The sequence below is a fragment of the Rhinoderma darwinii genome, chromosome 1, assembly GCF_050947455.1.
Source record: "Rhinoderma darwinii isolate aRhiDar2 chromosome 1, aRhiDar2.hap1, whole genome shotgun sequence".
NCBI lineage: Eukaryota > Metazoa > Chordata > Amphibia > Anura > Rhinodermatidae > Rhinoderma > Rhinoderma darwinii.
Genome location: NC_134687.1, coordinates 72,853,166 through 72,869,522, shown reverse-complemented (window position 1 = coordinate 72,869,522; position 16,357 = coordinate 72,853,166). Strand labels below are relative to the sequence as shown.

The 16,357-nt window shown below is 45.0% G+C and overlaps 1 protein-coding gene across 2 annotated transcripts in view; it reads right to left on the bottom strand.

Annotated features, from left to right (window-relative positions):
* The window catches only part of DCUN1D4 (defective in cullin neddylation 1 domain containing 4), a 71,310-nt gene that overhangs the window by 37,519 nt on the left and 17,434 nt on the right, over nt 1–16,357 (bottom strand). For both annotated transcript variants that reach the window (XM_075859643.1, XM_075859647.1), the window contains exon 2: nt 5,455–5,525. In XM_075859643.1, coding sequence (XP_075715758.1) covers nt 5,455–5,525 — 71 coding nt within the window. The remainder of the gene's footprint in view (nt 1–5,454; nt 5,526–16,357) is intronic.

Here is a 16,357-nt window from a genome sequence, read left to right as displayed (position 1 = left end):
CCAGGTTTTTTGATGAATTTAGTGGAAAAAGATGAAAAATGAAAATCTAATTTTTTTTCTAATATAACGTACATATTTTTAATTTTCGAACTGAAATTTAACTGGAATGGTTTTCGGGGTATCATGTCGCATTTGCAAAGCCACTGAGGGACCAAAACAGTGGAAACCTCCCAAAAGTGACCCCATTTGTGAAAATACACCACTTAAGGAATCTATCTAGGGGTATAGTAAGCATTTAGACCCCACAGGTCTTTTGCAGAATTTATTGGAATTAGGCTGTGAAAATTAATATCAACATTTTTCCCACTAAAATGTTGAATTGTTTCATTTTCAAAAGCACCCCAACATTTGTAAAGCAATTTCTCACGAGTACGGCAATACTCCACATGTGGTCATAAACTGCTGTTTTGGACACACAGCAGGGCTTAGAATGGCAGGAGCGCTATTTGGCATGCAGATTTTTCTGGATTGTTTTTTGGGCGCCATGTTGCATTTGCAAAACCCCTGAGGTACCAGAATACAATGGAAGCCCCCAAGAGGTGACCCAATTTTGGAAATTACACCTCTAAAGGAATTTATCATTTGCCTGGACATATGGCAGGGCTAAGTAGTAAGGAGCAATATGAGCATTTGAGGCCTATTTTGGTGATTTTTACATTGGCCCACAACTGCAGGGTTCTGAGGCCAAATAATAAAACAAACCCCCAAGTAGTGACCCCTATTTTGGCAACGGCACCCCTTAAAGCATTTTAAAGGGGTGTAGTGAGCATTTTGCCCCCAAAGGTGTTTTTTCATTAGTAATTAATGCGCAGCGGATGGTGCAAAGTGAAAATTGCAATTTTCCACTAGTATGCCATTTTAGTGCACAATATGTTGTGCCCAGTTTGTGCCACTAAAAACAAATATCTCAAACTGTTAAGCGGGTTCTCCTAGGTATGGCGATGCCATATCTGTGGACGTAAACTGCTGTTTGGGCACACTGCAGGGCTCAGAAGGGAGGGAGCGCCATTTGGCTTTTGGAGCGCAGATTTAGCTTGGTAGTTGTTCTGTTTGGGGTTTTACTGGTATTTCAGTTTATAATGTGGGGGCGTATGTAATCTGTGCGTAGTACATGAGGGCATAATAAGAGGGTATAATAATGCGGTAAATAAATAATATGCAGATGTGAGGCCAGTGTAGCACTGATAAATCACTTTTTATTCCATTTTTTGGCAAGCAAAGTGACCAAAAACCCGCAATTCTGACAATGTTTTTTTTTTTTTTTCAGTGTTCACAGAGGGCTATAAATGACATTTTTACTTTATTCTGATGGTTGATAGGATGTAATATATATATATTTTTATGTTTAGGAATAAATAACTGCCATAAGTCGATTGGCCAACACCTTGATTGATTTTTCACATCCACGTTTAGAAAGAATATAGGCCGGTAGGATTCTACATTCAGTGGATCCTTATCCTTTTTGGGATTCAATTATTATTTCCCTCCATCATAGAAGGTGGAAGTTTTCCCTGGGAGAAGGAAGCGGTAAATACATTGTAAAGAAAGGACATTTTGATACCAAGTAAATCCCTCATAAGGGATTCCATCTGGGGCCTTATTTTTTGGTACATTTTTGATCACATCCCTTATCTCCTGCAATCTTAGGGGGCCTCCAGACCACCAACTTCCACAGTTGTTAATACTGGAAGATCAACATCGTTTTTAATTTGATCCTCCAAAGAATTCATTTTTGAATAGAGGCCTCTGTAATAATCTGCGAACTCTGATAATAAATCCTCTGAGTCCATAAATAATCCTGACCCATCTCTTTTCCTAATTACTGGAGGATGCATTTTGGTTTTTGATTATCTTGGCTAAGAATTTTCCCCCTATCCCCATCTCAAAAAAAAATATTTTACCCGGCTTAAATGACTCTTTTTTTAGCGTTAACGGTCTATCTTCATATTGAGTTTGCAGATTATGCCATTTTAGCTTATTGAAATCCGAAGGATCCTGAACCATATTATATTCAGCCTCTGCTAAACGCCATTTTAACAGCCAATTCAGCTTGAAAACTTTTTACTTTCTTGGCTGATTGAGAGGACACCATCAAACCTCAGAAGAATGCTTTGAATGCATCCTAGACAATACAGGTGGGGGGCAGAACCCACATTTACAGAGAATTTTTTTTATTAGCTATTGTCTTATGCTATGATCCATCAGTGAGTCCTGTATTGTATTAGGATTAATTTTGATATTACCTTGCCATCGCGTTTTTAGAAAAAAATCTCTACCAGCATCGCTGAGTGATCAGATAAACCCGTGTCTCACATTGAACGCTTTTAATTAGTCTCGACATCTTCTCATTGGCAATTGCTAGATCTATCCGAGAGAGACTGTCCGAGGATTTAGAGTAACACGAGAATTGCTGGATATCCGGATGTCTAGACCACCAGACATCAGTCCAACCCATCTCACCTAGAAAATTCAAAAAGGGGTTCTCTTTTTGATTTAGAAGAACATTGCCTCTACGGACTCTGTCTACTTTCTCATCCGGGGCAATATTAGTCGCCTATAATAAGCAGAGGGCACTCATGCTTATCCCTCACAAACCCAAGAATAATTTTGAACAGATTTAAAGATGGAGAATTATAGACTGACACGATGACTGCCAAAACCCCCTTCAAATCTACCACAAATCTGCCCTCTTTATCCATAAGCCCAACCAGTATATGAACCTCAATTCCCTTGTGAATAAGAATTGAAACCCCATTTGAGAATGACGAGAACGAGTGAAAGGCTTTACTCATCCATTGCCTTTCAATCGCCCTAGTGGACTCCCTGGTGAGGTGGATTTCCAGGAGACACATCACTGCTGGGAGATAGTTTCAAATGAAATTATACACTGCACACTTCTTCAGCTTATGACCTAGACCTCTAAAAAACAAAAACAAAACTCCATCCTTTCCGGTTAACCGTCCCTTACTACCCCCCCCCCCCCACCTTAATAGCTCCCCAAGAATCATCCTAAAAAGCTCCTAAACCAAGCATTGCTACCCCACATCACCCCACGACTAGCTCACCTATTTTTTTTAGACTAGTTTAAAATGTTATTTATTTTTCCTTACACTTCTTCCCTTTTCTAAACCCGTCCTTCCATTCCTTTCGCACTCCCCCCCCCCTTTTATATATCTACACTATATCTCAACTTGCTAATAGGGATTTTTATCGCTTATGTGTACTCTAAGTACCAAAAAGCATTCCAATACCTCAACCACCCGTCACTCCCATACAATATTCTCTCCACGACAAGAAACGGGAGTGCCTCCCTAGCTATCTCCCAATCCGCCCTCCAAAATAGATAAATCCCCATTTCTAGCAATACCATGTATGGAAGTGTAAATAAAAAATAAAAAAAAGATATGGAAACATGGTCCCAATTTTGAAAAGAGGGTCTCTTTCAGGTGGCCGATGGGCAGATTTTCCCTTGGAAGACAAAATGTATATCAAATATTCTTGTTGCCCATCCAAATTGCTGCTTCCTCTGGATTATCAAAGAAGATAGTAAGGGCTTCATAAATCCATCGAAGATGTGCCGTAAAGAGCAGAGAGTATTGAATACCAGCTTTCTTCGGCCTGTTTTTAACTTCAAAAAATGTATTTCTCCTTTTGGTTGTTGTAGCGTACACAGCCATGGACCGTCGGGATTACTCACCCCCAGACGGCCGCAGTCAGGGATCTGTGAGTGCTGGCCCACATCTCCTCCCCAGGAGACGCCAGCGCTCAATTCCGGTCGGTTCAGCTGTGTCCGCGCACATGAAAATAAATCATCAATTTACACATGATCACCCTGGACTATAAAAAGGACTCTGCCCTTTCACTTTTACAATGCACTTATAGATGTTGATTACAGTAGATTTGTAAATTAATACAAAAAGTTTTTTCAAAATGCCATGTTTCCAGTGCGCCAGGTCCCAAGCTCTTCAGATTTCACTTAAAGTACCCAGACCAATTATTACGACCAGGTTTTCATTTATCCACATATATAATGAGACTTCTTCCTGAACACTCACATTTTCCTTGTAACAACAAACTCATTTTCCAGGATAGGAGTTTTAAATTATACAGTCACTAACATATTAGGTTTTTAAAAGCAATAACCGAAAAAAACACAACACTTTTCCAACACTTTTGAGACTGCAGAGCCTATGCCAATCACCAGAATTTTCAAATTTGCTGTGTATCCCTTCCCAAATTAGTCGGTTTAACTAACTATACATAGACCAGCAGATATCTCCACCGCAAAGTGTAAAGCTAACATTCAGATTGATAGCCAGGTTTTTAACAGTTTTCATATTGTTCATATTACATCTTTAGGAGTCCTTAGATGATATCCCAAACCTGAGATCCAGCAGGGGGTCTAGTATATTCTCTCTTCATTGCGGTCAGCAGGAATGGTGGACAGCAAGCAGAGGTAGAATCCTTGTAGCAGCAGTCAGTCTCCCATGTGAAACCCTGGAGGCATAAAATGCCTGTAACAGGTGCACAAGAAAGTGGGGCAATGGGAGCCAGCAGAAAGTACAGGAAATGCGATGGAGGTAGGAGGCAGGAAGACAGGGAGATACGATGTTCACGGCTGGTGTTCACTGCCAATGCCAGGGCCGTATTAGGAGGCCAGCACGAGATATGAGGTAGGAGGCAGGGACAGGAGAAGAGGGGAATTGACAGCGATGATCACTGCCCAAACTCCAATATGAAGGCAGCAGAGGGTAGGAGGTAAGAGGACAGGGTTATGGCATGTGACAGCAGAGTTCGCTGCCGTTACCAGTCACATCCGGACATCAAGCGGTCAGGAGTGCATTCAACAAGGCATCGTATCGGTCAGAGAGAGAGAGCGCCAGCAGAGATTAAAACGGGGGGGGGGGGGGGGGTTGGGATCCACGGCACACATCTGCTCACATGATCACTGCTCACCCTATGCAGAGTTTGTACAACATTTTTATGTCCCACTATGGGACTTGAACGCCTGGACCTCTGATCTTTATTCTAATGCATTGCACTACCCATTGCAAGCCCATTAGGCTCCGCCTCTGGGCTTTTGAGCGCTGCATCCAAGGGGTTAATCGGCCGGATCGGAGGCTCCGGTCCTGGCCTTGCAGCAGTGGATAGCGTTAAGCTATCACTGCTCTAAAACTGTGTGTGTAGACACAGGAGTCTAACGGGATGCCATAATAGTACAGCAGTTTGTATTAACAGGCCAACGCCTCTGACGTAATAGTACGTCATAGGGCGTTAAGGGGTTCATGGGAGTTCAACAAAAATACTGCACGTTAAAAACGCAGTGTGAACCGAGCCCAACAACCACCAAAATGCATGAACGCTATAGATGAACAGATTTGCATAATCTGCTTTAAGACAACAAATTGCATAAAACGATTCCAAAATATGTTCATGTCAATATCTTGTTTTTACCAGCCGGTTGAGTGTGTGGTATATCTTGTGAATATTCGCCAGTGTTGATAGATGAGAGTTCAGTTGAAAATCTGCGTAGTAAAATTAGAAAAACAGTTACATAAATGTCAATGTCATTTACCAACTATAGTGACTATGAACTAAATACAATATAGATAAACCTTGCTTGCCTACTCTCCCATCAGATAATCTCCCAAAAAAACTGAGGATCTTCTGGACTAGCACAATTTTCTCATTTAGAGACTATATACACCTTAGCAACCAATATTTTTTTATTGCTCCAATGCATCTAAAATACAAAAGGAACTTTGCAAATAATCTTAAATAAAAAACGTCCTATTGTTTTGTATCTGCGGCTCCTATACAGGCTTATATATGTTTTCAAGGTAACAAACAAACCCTGTCCTGCAGTCATAGGTCTACAATCTGTCCTCTACTTCCTGCTTACCTACCAAACGCATGGGAGTAAGAATTTGGGGCCGACACATTGGAACATAAAAAAAATAAATGCATAAAATTGGTTGGGAAGGTGGACATAGTCTAAAGCTCCCACCACTATAAAGATCATTTCTGAAATTATTAAAACAGAACAGAGTTTTAGATTTATTTACAGCAGAAAAAACAAAAACCAGTGGCATCATATCAAAGGGCACTTTACAGGCACAATTGTTGATGGGGGGCGCTTGATTGGCGCTATTGTGGATGGGGGCGCTCGGCTGGTGCTATTGTAGATGGGCACGCCCCGATGGCACTATTGCTGATGGGGACGCCCCGATGGCACTATTGCTGATGGGGACGCCCCGATGGCACTATTTCTGATGGGGACGCCCCGATGGCACCATTGCTGATGGGGACGCCCCGATGGCACCATTGCTGATGGGGACGCCCCGATGGCACCATTGCTGATGGGGACGCTCCGATGGCACCATTGCTGATGGGGACGCTCCGATGGCACCATTGCTGATGGGGACGCTCCGATGGCACCATTGCTGATGGGGACGCTCCGATGGCACCATTGCTGATGGGGACGCTCCGATGGCACCATTGCTGATGGGGACGCTCCGATGGCACCATTGCTGATGGGGACGCTCCGATGGCACCATTGCTGATGGGGACGCTCCGATGGCACCATTGCTGATGGGGACGCTCCGATGGCACCATTGCTGATAGGATGCGCGGCTGGTGCTATTGTTGGGGGGCGCACAGCCGGCACTATGGTTGATGAGGTGCGCTTGGCTGGCACTATTGTTGATAGGGGGCCCACTTCAAATGAATGGCTTCGTTGAATAACATTAGCTTTGTAATTTGGACCTAATTTGAGGGTAAATACGCTTGCATGTGCCTTAAAGGGGTTTTCCACTACCGGACGACTGATGACCTATCCACCGGATAGGTCATCAGTGTACGATTGCCTGCGAGCACTTGACGTCCATGCCAGAAACAGATGGCTCCGTACATTGCATAGCAGCCGTGCTGCAAAACTGCAGCTTTGCTCCTATTCCCTTGATTAAGAGCAGAGCTGCAGTACCGCAGCTCGGCCGCTATTCCGTGGCCGGAGCCATCTGCTTCCGGCATGGACGTCCGATGCCCGGAGGCAGCTGATCGTTGCGGGGTCCGGGTGTCGGACCCACACCAATCATACACTGATAACCTATCAGGTGGATAGGTCATCAGTTGTTCGGTAGTAGACAACCCCTTTAAGGCACATGCAAGCTTACAGTGAAGGAAATAAGTATTTGATCCCTTGCTAATTTTGTAAGTTTGCCCACTGTCAAAGACATGAACAGTCTAGAATTTTTAGGCTAGGTTAATTTTACCAGTGAGAGATAGATTATATTTAAAAAAAAACAAAAAACAGAAAATCACATTGTCAAAATTATATATATTTATTTGCATTGTGCACAGAGAAATAAGTATTTGATCCCTTTGGCAAACAAGACTTAATACTTGGTGGCAAAACCCTTGTTGGCAAGCATAGCAGTCAGACGTTTTTTGTAGTTGATGATGAGGTTTGCACACATGTTAGATGGAATTTTGGTCCAATCCTCTTTGCAGATCTGTAAATCATTAAGATTTCGAGGCTGTCGCTTGGCAACTCGGATCTTCAGCTCCCTCCATAAGTTTTCAATGGGATTAAGGTGTGGAGACTGGCTAGGCCACTCCATGACCTTAATGTGCTTCTTTTTTAGCCACTCCTTTGTTGCCTTGGCTGTATGTTTCGGGTCATTGTCGTGCTGGAAGACCCAGCCACGAGCCATTTTTAATGTCCTGGTGGAGGGAAGGAGGTTGTCACTCAGGATTTGACGGTAGATGGCTCCATCCATTCTCCCATTGATGCGGTGAAGTAGTCCTGTGCCCTTAGCAGAGAAACATAATGTTTCCACCTCTATGCTTGACAGTGGGGACGGTGTTCTTTGAGTCATAGGCAGCATTTCTCTTCCTCCAAACACGGCGAGTTGAGTTAATGCCAAAGAGCTCAATTTTAGTCTCATCTGACCACAGCACCTTCTCCCAATCACTCTCGGAATCATCCAGATGTTCATTTGCAAACTTCAGACGGGCCTGTACATGTGCCTTCTTGAGCAGTGGGACCTTGCGGGCACTGCAGGATTTTAATCCATTACCGCGTAATGTGTTACCAATGGTTTTCTTGGCGACTGTGGTCCCAGATGCCTTGAGATCATTAACAAGTTCCCCCCGTGTAGTTTTCGGCTGAGCTCTCACCTTCCTCAGGATCAAGGATACCTCACGAGGTGAGATTTTGCATGGAGCCCCAGATCGATGTCGATTGACAGTCATTTTGTATGCCTTCCATTTTCTTACTATTGCACCAACAGTTGTCTCCTTCTCACCCAGCGTCTTACTTATGGTTTTGTAGCCCATTCCAACCTTGTGCAGGTCTATGATCTTGTCCCTGACATCCTTAGAAAGCTCTTTGGTTTTGCCCATGTTGTAGAGGTTAGAGTCAGACTGATTAATTGAGTCTGTGGACAGGAGTCTTTTATACAGGTGACCATGTAAGACAGCTGTCTTTAATGCAGGCACTAAGTTGATTTGGAGCGTGTAACTGGTCTGGAGGAGGCTGAACTCTTAATGGTTGGTAGGGGTTCAAATACTTATTTCTCTGTGCACAATACAAATAAATATATATAAAATTTTGACTATGTGATTTTCTGTTTTTTTTTTATTTTTATATAATCTATCTCTCACTGGTAAAATTAACTAAGCCTAAAAATTCCAGACGGTTCATGTCTTTGACAGTGGGCAAACTTACAAAATCAGCAAGGGATCAAATACTTATTTCCTTCACTGTATTTACCCTCAAATTCCATGGAGTATTACTGTAGCATCAGAGTGGATGAGATTTGAACAACTTTCATCCACAGTTGCTCACCATCCTCAAGCGTTAGGATTGTAATCCGTAAACATTCAATGGCTAACACATGTCCAACTAACACTGGCTTGTCGCGAGAGGGCTCGGACTCACTTTACTGAGTTGTGTATCTGTGTTGGACATGGTTTTGAGTCTCTGCAAGTAACCAAAAAAAGCTAGGGCTCCAGTGACACCCGCGAGTCTCAGTAAAATCATGGCAGAGAGATACATTATACTCCCATACCAGGCTATATTACAAATCCACACTACACACATCTGTTGTATGGCTGCATGCATGAACCCCTAATATGGTAAGTATTAATAAATGACATTTTAAAGAAGGTTTCAAAGGGTTGTCCTACAACATAGGCCCCATTACAGTATAGGGATGTCATTTATTAGATTGGCCGGCATGCAATACTACATTTCCCCTGTAGTGGCTGCTCTGGAGGGAATGTATAGCCAGATGTGGTTCCCCCAGCAAAAACATCTGACTAATCAAGGTTGGAGGAGCCAGCTGCTTTTTTAAAAAGGGTTGTATTCATGGGACATCCCCTTTAAAGGGAATGTGTAGCGAATTAAACCTTTTTTTTTATTTTTTTAAAGTTACTTATTTCTATTATATTTTTTACGTTTTTTGCTGTATTTTTTTTTTTCTTCCACATGGTGCAAAGTATTAAAAATTAAATAATAATTTGACATGTTTTCCTATGTTGTCCACTAGAGGGAGCACTTCCCAGAGTTACAGCAAGGTGAATAAGGCAAAGCAACCTGACTCACAGCTGCCGTAAATGTGGGATGGAATCTCACCCCCCCCCCCTCCTACAAGCCAGGAAAAGGTGACTTCAAATTGCTAAGCAGTGTCCGGCTGCCATTTTGGGAGTGATTGTACAAATGCAGCTGCCAGAAGCTATAGGACACACCAAAAGGCTAAGGGTATGTTCACATGCTTACTAAACAAAGGGAAAACAGCTCCTGATTTTCAGCCATTTTTTAATCAAACTCGCATTTTTGGCTGCGTTTTTGGAGCTGTTTTTCTATAGAGTCAATGAAAAACGGCTCTAAAACGTCCCAATAAGTGATATGCACTTCTTTTTGGTGGGAGTCTTTTTACGTGCCGTTTTTGGAAAACGGCCGCGTAAAAAACGCCCCATCGGAACAGAATGGTATTTCCCATTGAAATGGGTGGATGTTTGTAGGCGTTTTACTTCAGATTTTTCAGCAGTTTTTCGGGACGTTTACGGCCCGAAAAACGGCTGAAAACACCGTGTGAACATACCCTTAGAATGATGAAAGTGAAGTGAATGACTTTTCAGTTGACAGGTTCACAAGGCGTGTATTTGACGCGTTTTTTTTGTGCATTTTACGTGCCATAACCTGCATAAGAAAAATGCTTGATTTTGAATGTTTGGGGGGGATGTGAGTGTGTGTGTGTGTGTTCTCCGCTGATTCTTCAAAACAGCCGATAAGTAGCTATGAAGGATCAGCGGCGCCCGTGCATACTCCATTGCACAAAAATAGAACACAGCTGCGTGAGCGCACACACCCTCAGACCCGCTACATACAGACACACACACACACACACAGCTCCGCTCCACACAGACACACACTCAGCCCCGCTCCACAGACACACTCAGCTCCGCTCCACACAGACACACACTCAGCTCCGCTCCATACAGAGAGACACACACACACACACACACACACACACACACACTCAGCTCCACACATACACACACACTCAGAAAGGCAGACAGACAGACAGACAGACACACACACAGCTCCATACAGACACACACACAGCTCCGCTCCATACAGACACACACACAGCTCCGATCAATACAGACACACACACACACAGCTCCGCTCCATACAGACAGACAGACAGACAGACAGACACATACACAGCTCCGCTCCATACAGACACACACACACACTAAGCTCCAAACACACAGACACACAGCTCCGCTCCATACAGACAAACACATACACACACACACTCAGCTCCATACAGACACACACATACACACACACACACAGCTCCATACAGACACACACACACTCAGCTCCGCTCCATACAGATACAGACACACACACACACACACACACACACACACACACAGCTCCGCTCCATACAGACACACACACACACACACAGCTCCGCTCCATACAGACACACACACACAGCTCCGCTCCATACAGACACACACACACACAGCTCCGCTCCATACAGACACACACACACAGCTCCGCTCCATACAGACACACACACACACACACACACACACACTCAGCTCCGCTCCATACAGACACACACACACACACACACACACACACAGCTCCGCTCCATACAGACACACACACACACACTCAGCTCCACACAGACATACAGCTCCGCTCCATACAGACACACACACTCAGCTCCATACAGACACACACACACACTCAGCTCCATACAGACACACCCATACAGACACACACACACACTCAGCTCCGCTCCATACAGACACACACACACACACACACACACAGCTCCGCTCCATACAGACACACACACACAGCTCCGCTCCATACAGACACGCACACACAGCTCCGCTCCATACAGACACACACACACAGCTCCGCTCCATACAGACACACACACACAGCTCCGCTCCATACAGACACACACACACACACACACACACACACACACACAGCTCCGCTCCATACAGACACACACACACAGCTCCGCTCCATACAGACACACACACACTCAGCTCCGCTCCATACAGACACACACAGCTCCGCTCCATACAGACACACACACACACACACACACACACACACACTCAGCTCCATACAGACACACACACACAGCTCCGCTCCATACAGACACACAGCGCTCCGCTCCATACAGACACACACAGCTCCACTCCATAGACACACACAGCTCCACTCCATAGACACACACAGCTCCACTCCATAGACACACACAGCTCCGCTCCATACAGACACACACACACTCAGCTCCATACAGACACACACACACTCAGCTCCATACAGACACACACAGATCCGCTCCATACTCACACACACACACTCAGCTCCATACAGACACACAGCTCCGCTCCATACAGACAGACACACACACACACACACAGCTCCATACAGACACACACACACAGCTCCGCTCCATACAGACACACACACACAGCTCCGCTCCATACAGACACACACACAGCTCCGCTCCATACAGACACACACACAGCTCCGCTCCATACAGACACACACACAGCTCCGCTCCATACAGACACACACACACACACACACACACACACAGCTCCGCTCCATACAGACACACACACACACACACACACACAGCTCCGCTCCATACACACACAGCTCCGCTCCATATAGAGACACACACACACACACACCTCCGCTCCATACAGACACACACACACTCAGCTCCACAGACACACACACACACACACACAGCTCCGCTCCATACAGACACACACAGCTCCGCTCCATACAGACACACACAGCTCCGCTCCATACAGACACACACAGCTCCGCTCCATACAGACACACACAGCTCCGCTCCATACAGACACACACAGCTCCGCTCCATACAGACACACACACACACTCAGCTCCATACAGACACACACAGCTCCGCTCCATACAGACACACACACACTCAGCTCCAGACACACACTCAGCTCCAGACACACACACACACACTCAGCTCCAGACACACACACACACACACACTCAGCTCCATACAGACACACACTCAGCTCCGCTCCATACAGACCGACACACACACACACACCGCTCCATAGACACACAGACACACACACACACTCAGCTCCATACAGACACACAGACACTCAGCTCCGCTCCATACAGACACACACACACACAGCTCCGCTCCATACAGAGACACACACACTCCGCTCCATACAGACACACACACACTCAGCTCCATACAGACACACACACACACAGCTCCGCTCCATACAGACACACACACAGCTCCGCTCCATACAGACACACACACAGCTCCGCTCCATACAGACACACACACACACACAGCTCCGCTCCATACAGACACACACACACACACAGCTCCGCTCCATACAAACACACACACACACACTCAGCTCCACAGACACACACACACACAGCTCCGCTCCATACAGACACACACAGCTCCGCTCCATACAGACACACACAGCTCCGCTCCATACAGACACACACACACACACTCAGCTCCATACAGACACACACACTCAGCTCCAGACACACACACACACACACACACACACACACACAGCTCCATACAGACACACACTCAGCTCCGCTCCATAGACACACACACACACACACAGCTCCGCTCCATACAGACACACACACACACACACACACACACACACACACACACACACACACACACACACTCAGCTCCATACAGACACACACACACACACTCACTCAGCTCCATACACACACACACACACACACACACACACACACACACACACACACACACAGCTCCGCTCCATACAGACACACACACACTCAGCTCCATACAGACACACACACACACTCAGCTCCATACAGACACACACACACACACTCAGCTCCATACAGACACACACACACACACACACACACACACAGCTCCGCTCCATACAGACACACACACACAGCTCCGCTCCATACAGACAGACACACACACACACAGCTCCGCTCCATACAGACACACACACACACACACACACACTCAGCTCCAGACACACACACACTCAGCTCCGCTCCATACAGACACACACACACTCAGCTCCATACAGACACACACACACTCCGCTCCATACAGACACACACACACACAGCGCTCCGCTCCATACAGACACACACACACACACACACACACACACAGCGCTCCGCTCCATACAGACACACACACACACACACACACACACACAGCGCTCCGCTCCATACAGACACACACACAGCTCCGCTCCATACAGACACACACACAGCTCCGCTCCATACAGACAGACACACACACACACACACACACACACACACACACAGCTCCGCTCCATACAGACACACACACACAGCTCCATACATACAGACACACACAGCCCCCGCTCCATACAGACACACACACAGCTCCATACAGACACACACACAGCTCCGCTTCATACATACATACATACAGACACACACACACACACACACACGTTCTTGCCGCCTACGCTCCTCTTCCTTGCGCCTTCGCTTCGTTGAACATATGGCCGGAAGTAGTCATCTTACTGTCTGGCAGCGGCTTCCGTTCCACATGCAAATGGCGCCGGATTTCGCTCTACGGACGAGCTTCGTTCTGGTCTGTGTGGGAACTGCGCATGTGCAATTCCCACATAGACAGCGCACGCTTCTGAGAATGGTACAGCTCCCGTTCGCATTCTCTATGGGATTGTATGTGCCGTATAGAATCTTAGTATGTGTCGTTAATCGACACATACAGAGATGGAGAAAAAAAATGTCCGCCCCCATAGAGAAGTAAAAGTATGAATACATTAACCCCTTAATGACCAGCCTATTTTGGACCTTAATGACCAAGCTATTTTTTACGTTTTTCAATCGTCGCATTCCAAGAGCTATAACCTTCTTATTTTTTCGTCGACATAGCTGTATAAGGTCTTGTTTTTTGCGGGACAAGTTGTATTTTTTAATAGCACCATTTTTAGGTACATATTATTTATTGATTAACATTTATTAACTTTTTTTGGGGGGGGAGGGAATAGAAAAAAATCTGAAATTTCGCCACACTTTTTTGCGTCCTAAATCTACGCCGTTTACCGTGTGGTATAAATAACACAATAACTTTATTCAGCGGGTTGTTACGATTGCAACGATACCAAATTTGTATAGTTTTTGTATGTTTTACTACTTTTACACAGTAAAAACGCTTTTTTTTCTAAATGATTTGTTTTTGTGTCTCCACATTTGAAGGACCGTAACGTTTTTATTTTTTCGCCGATGCGGTTGTATGAGGGCTTTTTTTTTGCGGGAAGACTTGTAGTTTTTATTGGTACCATTTTGGAGTAGATGCGACTTTTTGATCACTTTTTATGACATTTTTTTAAAGTCAGTATTCACAGAAAACAGCAATTTTTCCATAGTTTTTTATTATTTTGTTTTACGGCGTTCACCGTGCGGGTTAAATAATGTAATAGATTTATAGTCGGGGTCGTTACGGACGCGGCGATACCAAATATGTGTAACTTTTTTACTTTATTTTGGTTTTATAATAGTAAAGCATTTTGTAAGGGGAAAAGCTGGGTTTTTCATTTTTATTCATATATTTTTTTTTATTAACTTTATTAAACTTTTTTTTCACTTTTTTACTAGTCCCATTAGGAGACTATAATATGCGATTCTGCGATCGCATTTATAATACACTGCAATACTTTTGTATTGCAGTGTATGACTGCCTGTCCGTTTAACACGGACAGGCATCTGCTAGGTCATGCCTGCGGCATGATCAAGCAGGCATTCACTCCAGGCAGCCTGGGGGCCTTTATTAGACCCCCGGCTGCCATTAGAGACACAGACACTCGGCGATCGTATCGCCGGGTGTCGGTGGGAGAGAGAGGGAGCTTAGATGCGGTGCTCGCTATTGAGCACCGCATCTGAGGGGTTAAACGTGTGAGATCGATACTAATATCGATCTCACCCGGCAGAGCAGGGACACTCCCAGCCCTCAGCTACCTCTGGCAGCTGAGAGCAGGGAGATTTGACAGCTCCCTGCTCGGTTTACTTATTTCGATGCCGCGACGTAAAAAGTCTATGGCATCGGAATAAGGCCCGTTAGTGACCGACGTAGAAACACGATGGGTCGGTCACTAACTGGTTAAAAAGTTGAAAGTGACAACATAAATAAATAACATTTTTGTTTACATTATATAAAAAGCAATATAATAAAAAAATCAAAAAAATCATGACACCTTCCCTTTAAGGGAAACGCCTGAAAAATCGGAAGCAGAACGCCTCCAAACATCTGCCCATTGATTTCATGGGCCGTTTTTTACGTGTTCATTTTGAAAAACAGCCGCGAAAAAGAAGAAGTGCAGGACACTTCTTGGGACGTTTTTGGAGCAGTTTTTCATTGACTATAAGGCTGGGTTCACACACCCTATTTACGGACGTAATTCAGGCGTTTTAGCCTCGAATTACGTCCGAAAATACGGCTCCAAAGTGTCATTTTTTTTACGCGCCGCTGTCAAATGACGTAGAAAAGACGCCCGCGTCAAAGAAGTGCCTGTCACTTCTTGAGACGTAAATGGAGCCGTTTCCATTGACTCCATGGAAAAACAGCTCCAATTACGTCCGTAATTTACGCAGCGAAAAGCGCCTGCAACATGCCATTACGTCTGAAATTCCGGAGCGGTTTTCTCCTGAAAACAGCTCCGTAATTTCAGCCGTAACGGAGGCTGCCGTGTGAACATACCCTTAAAAACAGCTCCAAAA